Source organism: Mixophyes fleayi, chromosome 11 (assembly GCF_038048845.1).
Source record: "Mixophyes fleayi isolate aMixFle1 chromosome 11, aMixFle1.hap1, whole genome shotgun sequence".
NCBI classification, from domain to species: domain Eukaryota; kingdom Metazoa; phylum Chordata; class Amphibia; order Anura; family Limnodynastidae; genus Mixophyes; species Mixophyes fleayi.
The window spans coordinates 4,492,300-4,505,846 of NC_134412.1; the positions used below are offsets into that span (position 1 = coordinate 4,492,300).

General features: G+C 44.4%; 1 protein-coding gene across 2 annotated transcripts in view; it reads left to right on the forward strand.

Annotated features, from left to right (window-relative positions):
- Positions 1-11,214, forward strand: part of MICOS10 (mitochondrial contact site and cristae organizing system subunit 10) — a 34,831-nt gene extending 23,617 nt beyond the window's left edge. For both annotated transcript variants that reach the window (XM_075191491.1, XM_075191490.1), the window contains exons 2-4: positions 5,889-5,936; positions 9,156-9,265; positions 11,063-11,214. In XM_075191491.1, the coding sequence (XP_075047592.1) occupies positions 5,889-5,936; positions 9,156-9,265; positions 11,063-11,071 (167 nt within the window). In that variant the 3' untranslated portion in view covers positions 11,072-11,214. The remainder of the gene's footprint in view (positions 1-5,888; positions 5,937-9,155; positions 9,266-11,062) is intronic.
- The last annotated feature ends 2,333 nt before the right edge of the window (positions 11,215-13,547 follow it).

Here is a 13,547-nt window from a genome sequence, read left to right on the forward strand (position 1 = left end):
AAGACGCCTCATTGACGCATTAACATCTTGGGACGCGGTTTCAGTCGCTTTTGCTCCTAATTGCGCACATTTGGGGACGCTTGGAAGAAGAATTCACAGAAAAATCATAGCAATCAATAATTTTTTCTAGTAGCATTTAGCAAATAAAAATAAATGTCTGGGACACAGGTTTTAGTGTGTGTGTGTATATATATATATATATGTGTGTGTGTGTGTCTTTTGATTTTGTTTTTGTTTTTTCTTTTTCATGCTTAAACCTCACTGTTCCTCTCACAATGAAGGGGCCTAATTGCTATAAAGTAACAACATTTTCTGACTATTAGTACTTTAATAACTACCGATACACCCGCTAGACATTATCGGAATTGGTTGACCTCGATGTCTTTCCTGTCCTTTGTATACAGACCTTTCCTAATACCAGGAATGTTCTTTACAAATTACAGGGAGGATACGAGTTCAGCAGATAATGGTCCTAAAAACAAAGTCTGCCCCTGTCCTTTAGTACTGAGTAAAGAGAAAGCTGCTGTTGGTGAACTACAAACCCCAGCATGCTTTTTGAAACCTGTCTGGACCTGAGGTTCCGCAGCAGCTGTAGAAACCAGTTGCCTGAGCCCTGAAGCAGCAGATGGACAGACACTGATTCCTGCTCCTTATATGCCCCTTGGTGTGACTAGAACATATACACTGTCCGCCACACGTGTGTCCCAGGGTTCCAGCATCCCTGAACCTATGCTGCTTCTCCCATAAAACACGCCGGCAGCCCTCACTCCCAGACCTGGAATGTGCTCCAGGCAGAAAGGCTGTTTTTGGAGGGGCTAGAACCCTGCCCTGATATTTCTGGAGCTCGTGTCAAGTTGCACATTAGTAAGGAGATGATAGGACAGCAGATAGCAACACCCTAGGAGCAGGAAAATGTGAGCCAGTCTTACTTTTGATTTTGGCAAATGGGGGCGGTTTGAGCGCCAGAGAAACGGAGCAGCTCTCCTGTATATATCTCCTCTGTGGTCAGGGTGATCCGGACATGTAGGGCCAGACCACAGCTGCTGTGGTCACTGGCCAGGATTGGTCCATGTGTCACAGCTCAGAGAGCCACTCTCTGCAACAAGCTGAGCTTACCTGTCACTTCAGCCTGAGGCTAGCATGCTGGGACCTGTAGTCCCACAACAATCGGAGAGCTACACGTTGAATCAATCGTTCTTTTGGCATAAGGTTATAAATAGCTGTTTAAAGGACTCTGAATATGTCTGTAAAGGTTTATGAAACTTATTAATCGTATTCACACCTGCCCCAGACAACCCTCCTTCCAGGACAACTACTGGCCCCCTCCCTCAGGGTCCTCACTCCCATCAGGACGGAGCCTGTGCATTGAATCCCATGTAATAGAACAAGTTGCATCATATGTATGTGTACAATGTGAGCGATCTCCGTGGCTCTCGTAGTATGGGGACTGTTATCTCTAGATTTTATATGTTACATTAGATGAACTGCTTCTTTTAGATTGTTTGATTCTTTGATCAGTACATAACAGCAGTCAGGTGCCTATGTACAAGCTCCAAATCCTCTTCTTCCTGCAGGGACGTGTGCCCTGTGTCCCCCGGGGGCTGCATGTGGGTACATGATGAGAACATCATAGTCTTTGTAACAAATGTAACTCGGCTGTTTGTAAGCTATAGACCTTTATCACCAGCCATTCAGTGCGGTGTTGTCAATAGACCTACAGACAGGAAGTGTGGTGTGCATGCAAACAAATCCCCCCCATGATTGTAGCGTTCTTCAGGCTCTTGCATACATACATACATACACACATACATACACACATACATACACACACACATACATACATACATACATACATACATACACACATACACACATACACACATACACACATACATACATACATACATACATACATACATACATACATACACACATACATACATCTGGGCAGCACGGTGGCTCAGTGGTTAGCATCTTCTGCCTTTAAGGACTGGGGTCATGAGTTCGATTCCCAACCATGGCCTTATCTGTGAGGAGTTTGTATGTTCTCTCAGTGTTTGCGTGGGTTTCCTCCGGGTGCTCCGGTTTCCTCCCACACTCCAAAAACATACTGGTAGGTTAATTGGCTGCTAACAAAATTGACCCTAGTCTGTGTATGTTAGGGAATATAGACTGTAAACCCCAATGGGACTAATGTGAGTGAGTTCTCTGTACAGCGCTGCAGAATTAGTGTCGCTATATAAATAAATGGTAATAATAACTAATCTGTGACGACGTGTGGGGCTGAGGACATAGGAGATTGATCATCAGCCTGAGATGTATTGACGATTGAGATTGATGGGTTTGTGGAATTCTCGTGTCAGGAGTTAGACTTTAACAGCTTGAAATGAGGTGATTCACCCTCTTTCCCCCAACTCGCAGGCGTTGCTGTAATTCCATCCAGCCCCCACCTCATTCAGCCTTAATCTGGCTGGCAAGCGGGGGCTTGGCATGTGGCTGGTTAATAGCGAGAAGTAAATGAAGCAGCGCTGGCCTGTTTTTCCAATTAAGCGTTTGAAGCGGTCACAGAGAAGGTGTAAATGCTGCGTCGTATGGTTCCCCTCTCTCCTGATCCCCTGACTGCCTGCGGGGCTACTCTGGAAAAGCTCTCTCCTGTTAGGCCTCTCGCTTGCCTTTTATTAGAAGATAAGCCTTTCATGTTTTATTGTTATGAGTTTAGGGCTGTCCTGGAGGTGCCGCTGTTTAGTGGAAACAGCTGCGGAGCAGAGTGTGGCGGGATCAGGTGCCAGCAGACACCAGGTTGTGGCTGCCGCTTAACCCCTTGGCCACCGGAGACGCCCCTCGCGCAGGCCCTCCAGGTGTTTGAATACTGCGCCGACCGTATTATTTAAATGGCTCATTGTGCTTAATGACGCGGCCTCTTTATGGTCTAGTAATGGCAGCGAGGCTGCCGCTGATCCGCCTCCACTTTCTCTCTGTTATTAAGGTTATTTCAATGTTTCCTGGACGTTGAATGAACACTTTCCCTGCGCCTAGAGGGCCGACGGCGGCTCTTCAGCTGGCCCTGAATCTGAAACATGACAACTATAATATTATACTGATTCTTCCATTGAGACCGGGAAACGTACTTTTGTGCCCAAGTGCAAAAAGCAGAAAGGGCCCCTCTTTCCCGACCCCTAGAACCAAAGGCCTCCCGAGGGGCAAGGGTCTTCAGACCCCCTTTACCACATAGCTTATTGGGGTCCCTCCGCTGGATCTTCAGCCAGGGCTTGGAAACTCACCCAGTCCCTGGAAGGGAGGGCAACGGATGGTTTCGGGGGGTGGAATCCTGAGGTCACACTAACTTTGGGGAAAAAGGAGCCCATAAGGGCCCACCGCACCCCTACAATTCATGAAGCGAAAAACGAGAGTGACAAATGAGGGGAAATAATTAGTGCAGAGTGGGTATGGGCCCAGCTTACTGACCGGGCTAGTATAAAATATGATCCCGCCCAGCCAGAAGGTCAGGGCACAAGGAGGCGGTGCCGAAAAGAAATTGGTATAAATGTGCAAAGGTGCTAAAAATCACATGTCAAGTGTAGCATGGTGATTTTTTTTTTTTTTTTTGCCACCCTGGGGGTAGGTACACTGAGAGGGACATTTTAGTCCTGGCCTTACAACCCCGCCTCCCGACCCTCCTGTCAGAGGACCAAGTGCAGCATGTCCTTACAAGAACATATAGGCTGCATTCTCAGTGATGTCACTGGCTCCTAGTGACTGGATAGGATGCGCTCTCAGTGATGTCACTGGTTCCTAGTGACTGGAGAGGCTGCATTCTCAGTGATGTCACTGGTTCCTAGTGACTGGAGAGGCTGCATTCTCAGTGATGTCACTGGTTCCTAGTGACTGGATAGGCTGCATTCTCAGTGATGTCACTGGTTCCTAGTGACTGGATAGGCTGCGCTCTCAGTGATGTCACTGGTTCCTAGTGACTGGATAGGCTGCGCTCTCAGTGATGTCACTGGTTCATAGTGACTGGATAGGCTGCACTCTCAGTAATGTCACTGGTTCCTAGTGACTGGATAGGCTGCGTTCTCAGTGATTTGACTGGATAGGCTGCACTCTCGTGAATAGTTGTTTAGCCCACAACTGGCTGCCTGCACTATCTATATATTTAACAACTAAACGTTTCAAATAGACAATGATTTGCTTTCCTTAATATGACAGGAAACATTGTTGAAGTATTGACAAACCTCTACCAATCTTGAAGTGTTCAATCTTTATAGACCTTTAAAAATATAAACGGGACCTGTGATATCATAAGGTTATATTTTTTAGTTCAGCAGATTCTGACCTGGAGATGGTAACGAATAGATAGACATATACAGGGCTGAGAGCTGTCCCACATTCCTCTCTATCCCAGAGCCCTCTGTGGGCCGCCTGTCCCCCTCTTTTCCGTGCTCTCTGGGCAGATGGACTACAGAGAGTCGCCCTTTGGTTTCTGCACTTCTACAGGGCCCTGGGATATAACAGAGCTGCTTACATTACGATTTGGAAAAGTGAGTTTCATCTCAACGATGAACACGTCTTAAGCGTTGATCCCTCTTTAAATGCCGCTTGCGTCCCATTGTCTACTAGCGACTTATCTATAGTTAAGCAGAATTCTTCCCATACTTTATATCCAGCCTTGAGTCCAATTAGTCACAGTGTGAAAATGTTTTGGGTGCATGAACTGCGCCCAGCTACCCACAGTCTGGGGGCGGGGGGGGGGGGGGGGGGGGTCAGTGACCCCAGCAAATGGGGACTACCAAGTTCCCTTCATCTGCTGATCAGCTCTGTGCTCAGATCTCCCAATCACAGGAAGAGGGGAGGGCACAGGTCAGGCAATTTGTCCACTCTATGAATTCTCTCAGATAGTAATTATCCCTAATAGCATAAACGTTCGTGAGGGCCGTGGCCAGCTGTGCTATTGTAATGGCACCAGAGAGACGAGAGCGGATTAAAGACGCACTTGGCAGCGGATGCGAGAGGCAAGAAAACAGCTTGTATGTGGGGAGTGGGAGGGAGCCGCACAATGCAGCCGTTCCCTTTCAGGAATTATTCCCTATTTCCACTGTTTGGGGATTGTTGTTTTTCATTATTTTGCTTGAATCAACTGGTTCGGTGGATGAGCCTTTGGGAAAGTTTTTAATTTTAATTTGGTGCCAAAACACTGATGTGAATCCATCCGGCTGCCAAAGGCTTCAAACAAACCTTTTTTCTTTTTTTTCTTTTTTCTCTTTTCTTTCTTTCTTTTAAAGTATTTTTCTGACTATGCTTAAAAAATGAACTAAAGTTCTGAGGTTTCATAAACGACACCGTCCTCCTAAACCAGAAAGCAGAACACGTTCATATGATTTGTGTGTCTGGGTGAAATCTGTGCAAACAAATGCATGGTGTAGATTTGATCTTCTCATTGATGTGCATTTGGCTGCAAGTGGCCTTTAGACCTGTGGCTTACATGTGCCCAGGATAAGCGAGCAATGGAAGCTTTATTGTAGTACTTGGATAAGGGTGATGAATGAATTATGGTGCTGCAGTATTGCTGCTTACACATGAATGGGAAGAATATGTTTAGATCGCACTACAGATGTGTATCAGAAATAATAATATAACTATTTGTCAGAGTAATACAATCTCCCTGTAACCAGTGTGGATAGATCCTAATAGCCGTATTCTGCATTGATGTATCTGTTTCAGACAGATGTAGTTTGGTATCTATATAATATCTGTATAAACGGTGAGATCTGATATCATCCCCTCAGTGTGGGCTGTGTCCCTGCAGTAGGTGTAGTGTATTATAATATTATATATATATATATAATAGTATGAGGTTGTCAATCTAAGATCTTGTGTCTTCTGCTCTGCAGGTGCCGGTCTCGGATTGGGGATCATATTTTCAGTCATCTTCTTTAAAAGTAAGTCATTATTTCCATCGTACTCATCTCTGCTCCTTTTCCCTTATACTTCCTTCCGTGTCTTTGAGCCATGTATTTATATTATCAGGTTGTTTATTGTCCATCCATAGATACAACACACAGTTGCTTTGTGGACACAACTGAATGCGGTGCAGAAAGCAGAGCAGATCTGTGTTGTATCCAAGGCTAACAGAAATAAACAGCAGGAAGAGTACGATGCATATTTATTAAAGGTTGCAGGAGGGCATACACATGATATTTAATTAGTCATCTGAAGGCGGAAACACCCTTCTAACTTAAAAACGGGCGCATCCCTTGGAAAAGGACACATTGGAGTCTATTTTAATTTCAATATGGCAACATCAGTCTGCAGCTGAGACATAAACTAAGAGGAGCCTGACAGACGGGAATCAGAATATAAACAACGATGATCATGATTTTTTACCATGCTGGCCTGCCCCCCCTTCACACACTCACCGCCCCCCCCCTCACATACACACGCATACACACACTGCCACACGCATACACACACTGCCACATGCATACACACATGCATACATACACGCATACACACACACACACTCATACTGCCACACGCATACACACACACACTCATACTGCCACACGCATACACACACACACACACTCATACTGCCACACGCATACATACACACACACACACTCATACTGCCACACGCATACATACACACACACACACACACTGCCACACGCATACATACATACATACATACATACATACACACACACACACTGCCACACGCATACACACACACTCGTACTGCCACACGCATACACACACACACTCATACTGCCACACGCATACACACACACACACACACTCATACTGCCACACGCATACATACACACACACACACTCATACTGCCACACGCATACATACACACACACACACTCATACTGCCACACGCATACATACACACACACACACACACTGCCACACGCATACATACATACACACACACACACTGCCACACGCATACACACACGCATACACACACACTCGTACTGCCACACGCATACACACACCAACACACACGCAGCCTTGACGAGTTCAAACAGCTGCTAAAGAATATAAATTTTACTTCCTAACTCTCCTGCCACTAAAACCACAGCGCACATCACTCTGCACACATGGAGCGCTGGCTGCAGATCTCCACATTTTCAACCCCAAATCCCAGATTGTCACTTCATATTAAGAACTTGTTTCCTTTTATTCCGCATAGGAACCTGGTCAGTCAAAACTATAACCTTGTAGGGTCCAGAACCTTTCTAATTCTTTGGGGGGGTATTCAATTGTTAGCGAGATCGCTAAAATACTCGCGCTCTAAAAATATTACCGTTAATACGGTAATTACTCGCTGGATTTCAGCTCGCAGCTCAAGCTGCGAGCTGAAATCCAGCGAGTAAATTATCGTATTAACAGTATTTACGCGCAATATTACCGTATTAACGGTAATATTTTTAGAGCGCGAGTATTTTAGCGATCTCGCTAACAATTGAATACCCCCCTTTGTGTGCAGAATGACCATTTACCCTCCGTACTAATGCTCATTATCAGTGCGTTCATTTACTCCACTTCTCTAGAGGTCTGCAGAGCAGTGTCCTGTCCCAGTACCCATTGAGACACCCAAATACCAGCTTAATTGTATTTATCTCGGCACATCCTGCAGAGATGTGTCTGCCGTGAGGCTGGGTGAGTAACTAGCCTGAGGCTTATCCCGGCTGCCTGTGTCCGTAACTTGTGCGTATCACACAGGGTGATGTGCCAGGAGGACCTGCACCCAGGATCTCTGCCTCCCTGTACAATCTGCGGTGTCGAGGGGAAAACATACTTGCAAATAATTTCTTACAGGAACACCATTCCCTCCTATTCTCACTCACTCACTCGCTCCTTACGTCTGTCAAACACCCCCACCACGTATTGCAGATCCCCGTTATGAGAATCCAATAGTTGCGTTATGCCGTGGATCTCTGAGCTGGAGCACAGTCTATACCAGTGTTTGCTAACCTGGGACACTCCAGGTGTTGTGAAACTACAAGTCCCAGCATGCTTTGCCAATATATAGCAGCTTATTGCTGGAAGGGTATGCTGGGACTTGTAGTTTCACAACACCTGGAGTGTCACAGGTTAGCCAACACTGGTCTATACCAAGCTCAGCAGTAGAGATCTCTAGATGAGTTAGGGATGGAGTATATAACGCTATTTATTTGTAAACCTTGTATAACATTACTATGATCTCAATATAGACTGTGCAATAGTATAGGTATCTATTAAAGGGATATCCACTTTTATCTACCATTTCTCCTCTCTTGACTTCTTGCCCCTCTCTAGGGTCTCCCTCCACTGCAATGACGTATGTTGTCCTGGACACTGCATGTGTTGTGAAACTACAAGTCCCAGCATACCCTGTCGTTGGCTGGCAAAGCATGCTGGGGGTTGTAGTCTCACAACACATGGAGAGCCACAGGTTATCCAGGCCTGCATTGGGTAGATACCTGTCCTCAGGTGATGCTATGAAAGGCTGCACCTGAGTTAATGAGCATTGCTGCCAAGCAGTCAGGTAGATCCTCTTCCCAATATGGGACTGTACATATTATCCAGCCTCCGCCGCCGTGGGAGGAGCTGGATCTTCGGGTCCGTCGATGTCTTCAATGGCCGTAATAGTCTCACTCTCTAACCCGTCTGGAATCAAAGACCCTCCCCTATTAATTTGTGGTCGGAATAGAGAACACCCAGTTGGCTTGCTAGAAACCTAATGAGCGCTATCTTTGCAGTGTGGGACCATTACTGCCATCAAGAACAGCGGCAGTTGACGACTTTTCTATATTCACTCATTGAACTCCACCCAAAATTAAAAAAAAAAAAAAATTCCCATTTTGTGTGCAGTTCTTCTTTAAATTGTCTGAGCCCCTGTGTATAATGGCTGTTCTCTGCAGATTAATTTCAGGGATATTTTAAAATGTTAAGACAATAGCAACTGTGCAGAGCAAAATCCTTCCTGGCAATGGAAATCCGTTTTAAAGTAATCTAAGCCTTTAAATGTATTTGCATCGATATAACGTTCCATTAAAACTCTCATTAAACCAAAAACAAAGACTTTTTTTTGTGGACGTTCCTGTGACTGGAGAGGGTTAATTGTCTACATGTGGCCACATAACCTATAAACCTCTCTTTACAGGAAAGACGTGGCCCATCGCCTTTTCCTCCGGGATCGGCTTAGGCATGGCTTACACCAACTGCCAGAAGGACTTCCAATCACCGTACCTTCTCCACGGCAAGTTTGTCAAAGTAAGTAGAGGTCATTCCTGGTGTCGGATAGCGTCAGATGTCCGGTGGTTAATGCGTGCGCCGTAAAACTCGGTCTTGTGATCTCGGACAAGTGATTTACTCCCCCCTGACTTTAGCTGACCTCTCTCACTAATATAATCTGTCCTTTATTCAGTAGTAGTATGTGTGGGATATAACAAGTTACTTCCACTCTCTGCTCTCTGCCACTAATAACACGGCTGACTTTGTTGATAGACACCCACCCCCTCCTTCCCGGTCTGCGATATATACCTGGCGTCCTTGGTGGGTTAGGGTGTAACCTAGTCCACATTTAATTCAGCGCTTCGGAGCATCAGAAAGCAGGACCTACACCACAATGTGCAGGGTCCAGGAACAGTTAAATCCCTAATTGCCTCCAAATGTGTTGTGGTGGTTAATGGCTCAAGGGCTGCTAACTACCTAATTATTTAATGGCTGCTGGGGAACAGTGTGGAAACTATTAGAGAACTATTGGAGCAGTTATTCATAGCAGAGGAGCCTGGGAAGCTGGGCTGATCCTCCCGGCTGCTTAAAGAGGCCTTCTCCCGAAAATAAGCACAATGTCCTTGGTAGCGCAACCGTTGTTGTTCTGTCGATGGGAGGAGTCGTTGGGTGGCGGTCGCCAATAGACTTATTAAAGCAAAATAGTATATATTTCTATTATATCCTTATTTAGTAGCACAAACTATTAAAAAAATAAAGATGTATAAAAATGTTAATACCTATACTCAGGCCAAGGGCTGAGTTATGAGGCAGCTGCTGGTGTCGGACTTTGTTCCACTCACTTGTGTCCGGTATAAAATCGGAGCCTCTGGCCGGTCAGGACTCTGGAGCCAGGTTTACCGTTGAGCTGATTAATAGACGCAGTTCCATCAGTGATATTTAAATTCTGTTCAAATAAAAAAGTATTTTTCTATAATCCATCTGGAGCTTTTGAGTTTCAGGATTGTTTTCCTTTAAGGATAATTCCACTGTCAAACAAGTGTTCTCCATTATATTATATTGGACCCAAGCAAACTTATTTGCCGATACATGGGGAGATTTAGTTTATAAAATCCGACAAGTCCTGGTCCCCTGTGGAGTAATGTCTGCTGTGTGTTTGCCCTATATAATATACGGCGCTATTCAATCATGGAACAGTCTGGCCTGTCCCTCCCACAGCAAAATGCATTTTGTGTTACCTTGTCTGCTGGTGTTAGCTCTGTGTATGACTCAATCACCAGCTGATGCCGCCAGTCTACAGACAGTGCAGTGTTAGTGGTGGCACAGGGTAGAGACAGGGGTCAGTGTTAGTATTGGATACCTGTGTACAATGGACAATGAGAGTTGTAGATTACTGCCACAATCATTGTGTGTAGTGCTGTGATATCGCTGTTGTCTGCTCCCCACCACTGCGAGAATACTGCTACTGGGACTCACAACATAATACTAATTGTGTTATTATATGTTACAGTATTAAAACATAAACAAACACATTTCTTGAGCAAATATTAGTTTTATTCCACAACATTTAGATACAATAATCTTTTTAAGTTCATTGTTTTATGTAAACAAAAAAAATACTTACAAATATTTATACAGATGCAATTTCTAGCTGATCCTGAAGAGCGACAGGACAGTTACGTTACTTATTATTCAGAGGACAGACGCCAGAGTGCAGTACAGATACACCTACTCTCTGACACTGTCTGACATATGTAGCGTTGTGTGTCATGTATGATTGTGCTTTATTATATGGTGGTTGGGTAATAACGTTCTGCACACGTGGTCTCGTTGCAGGAACAATGAGCAGAGCTGACCATCTGGATCCCAGCACGGTGCAGGATGACCCCTACTGAGTCCTGACTCAGCCAGGGACGCTGGCAACTCCCTTTCTTTTATATTTTCTGCCACATCAATTAGGATAATAAAGGAAAAAACAACAGAAACTATGTACTGCGACCCTCTCTGAGTTATTGTTACACGTTTAATAGATTGTGGATGAAGCCAGGACACACACAGGAATGTCTGGTGTAAGTTATTTATGTATATATATGCGGTGGGTAGAGGAATGATGAGCTCTGACTCAAAGCAACCAATCAGATCTCTGCTTTCATTACTCTGACTATACAAGACTGCTAAGAGCTGATATCTGATTGGTCACTCTGGATTATAGCACAGTGTTGGTCTTTTCGCCTCGTTATTCAATAAAACCAAAGGTGAGGTATATCCAGCAGCCAGTGTGTGCTCATACTAATTTAGTCTGCGGCTTGGGCCTGTACATGATATAATAGCCAGGTGAGACATAAGCACTGATGTTTAGTGGTGTATCTGCGTATGTGAAGAGGGGATGGGGAGGGTTTATTTCGGGGGAGGTCTGTTTTCAAGGTCTACTTACCCCTTCAGAAGAGTCTACAGTGGGTTAATATCTCATCAGTTTAAACTGACACAACGCGGTGTAAGTAGTGGTAGAAAGGGCCTACGTATTTCCTTTCTGTAGCAGAAACCAGCAACCTGTGGATCTACAGTGGCCATTGATTGACACCTTACTGGGACTTGTGGTTCTACGACGGCTGGATCCACTGGTTGTGAAGCCTTTTCATTATAGTTTAGGAGAATTTAGCACGATAGGTCCGTGGATAGAACATGAAACTGTATTTAAGGACAGATCCCTGTGGACAGGAAACATTATTAAACTTTTCTGGTTTTTAAATTCAAAAGAAAAGTTTAGCTTTCAGAAAAGAACAAAGGTCCTATATGTCTGTCTGAGCACAACATATGGTCTCGTTGCTGGGTGACTGTTCTACACGAAGGTTCCTCTAGTTGGAAAGAAACGTAGGTGGTCGTGATGTACAGTTATCTCTCAGTATAGATTTACTCTTCAACACACATTGCTTCATTTATGTAAACTGTCCTTTATAAGATCAGCCCGATTCTCACAAATCAATGGACATAATTATTACGTTGTGTATTTCTTCCCATATATAAATACAGTGTTGGGACATATATTACATTCTACACACTTTATATCCCTGTGGTTTCATGATATTCCTGGTGATGGGAGGAAAGTGAGGCTCACCAGCTTGGAAAGTGTTGACTCTATGTATTGGGGAAAGCGGTCTCCACGATTGATAGCTTCCAGGGTTGAATATATCAGTATGTGACGCAGACCGGGCTAAAACGATGCTGTACATTATATTGCATGGTATAAAGTCTTGATTACCTGTTACGTACAATCAGAAGTGACTTTTCCTGGGACAGAGAGATGAATACAGATGTGACCCCCTCCTCCATAGCTGAAGCAATTTAGGGACAAAGAAACGATTGAATGGAGACGTCACGGCTTTGTCACCTGTCCACCTCCTGAAGGACGGTTACCTGGACCTCGGCCCCCTCTGCCAGCCGTTGCGTCGTCCCAGTTATCTCCTGCACCTTACTGATGCCCTGACCTGTCTGCTGACGGATGTAACATCTCTGGGGGACTATAATTCTGTGTAATCACTAACCCTAAATGTTTCCACATTTTAACTTCTTCAACATATTACATTATGTTTTCAGAATCAGTTTAAATCTGATTCATAATCACGATTACATCACGTTTCAAACTTACTTTGAGGCTACAATTTATGGATACATTTATTTTCTATTATCTGATTGGAACTAAACATACTGACCTATAATCCTGTCTCTTCCCCTTTTACAAAACAACCAGTATGGTTTTTGTAGTATTTTTTGGGCAAATTATTGCTCTGTCCCATCTACCCCCTGATAGACATAGTGATATATTCTGCAGATTATTACATTACTGACCTCTCTAGAGATCTGCAGAACATCGCTCTGTCCCATCTACCCCCTGATAGACATAGTGATATATTCTGCAGATTATTACATTACTGACCTCTCTAGAGATCTGCAGAACATCGCTCTGTCCCATCTACCCCCTGATAGACATAGTGATATATTCTGCAGATTATTACATTACTGACCTCTCTAGAGATCTGCAGAACATTGCTCTGTCCCATCTACCCCCTGATAGACATAGTGATATATTCTGCAGATTATTACATTACTGACCTCTCTAGAGATCTGCAGAACATTGCTCTGTCCCATCTACCCCCTGATAGACATAGTGATATATTCTGCAGATTATTACATTACTGACCTCTCTAGAGATCTGCAGAACATTGCTCTGTCCCATCTACCCCCTGATAGACATAGTGATATATCCTGCAGATTATTACATTACTGACCTCTCTAGAGATCTGCAGAACATTGCTCTGTTCCA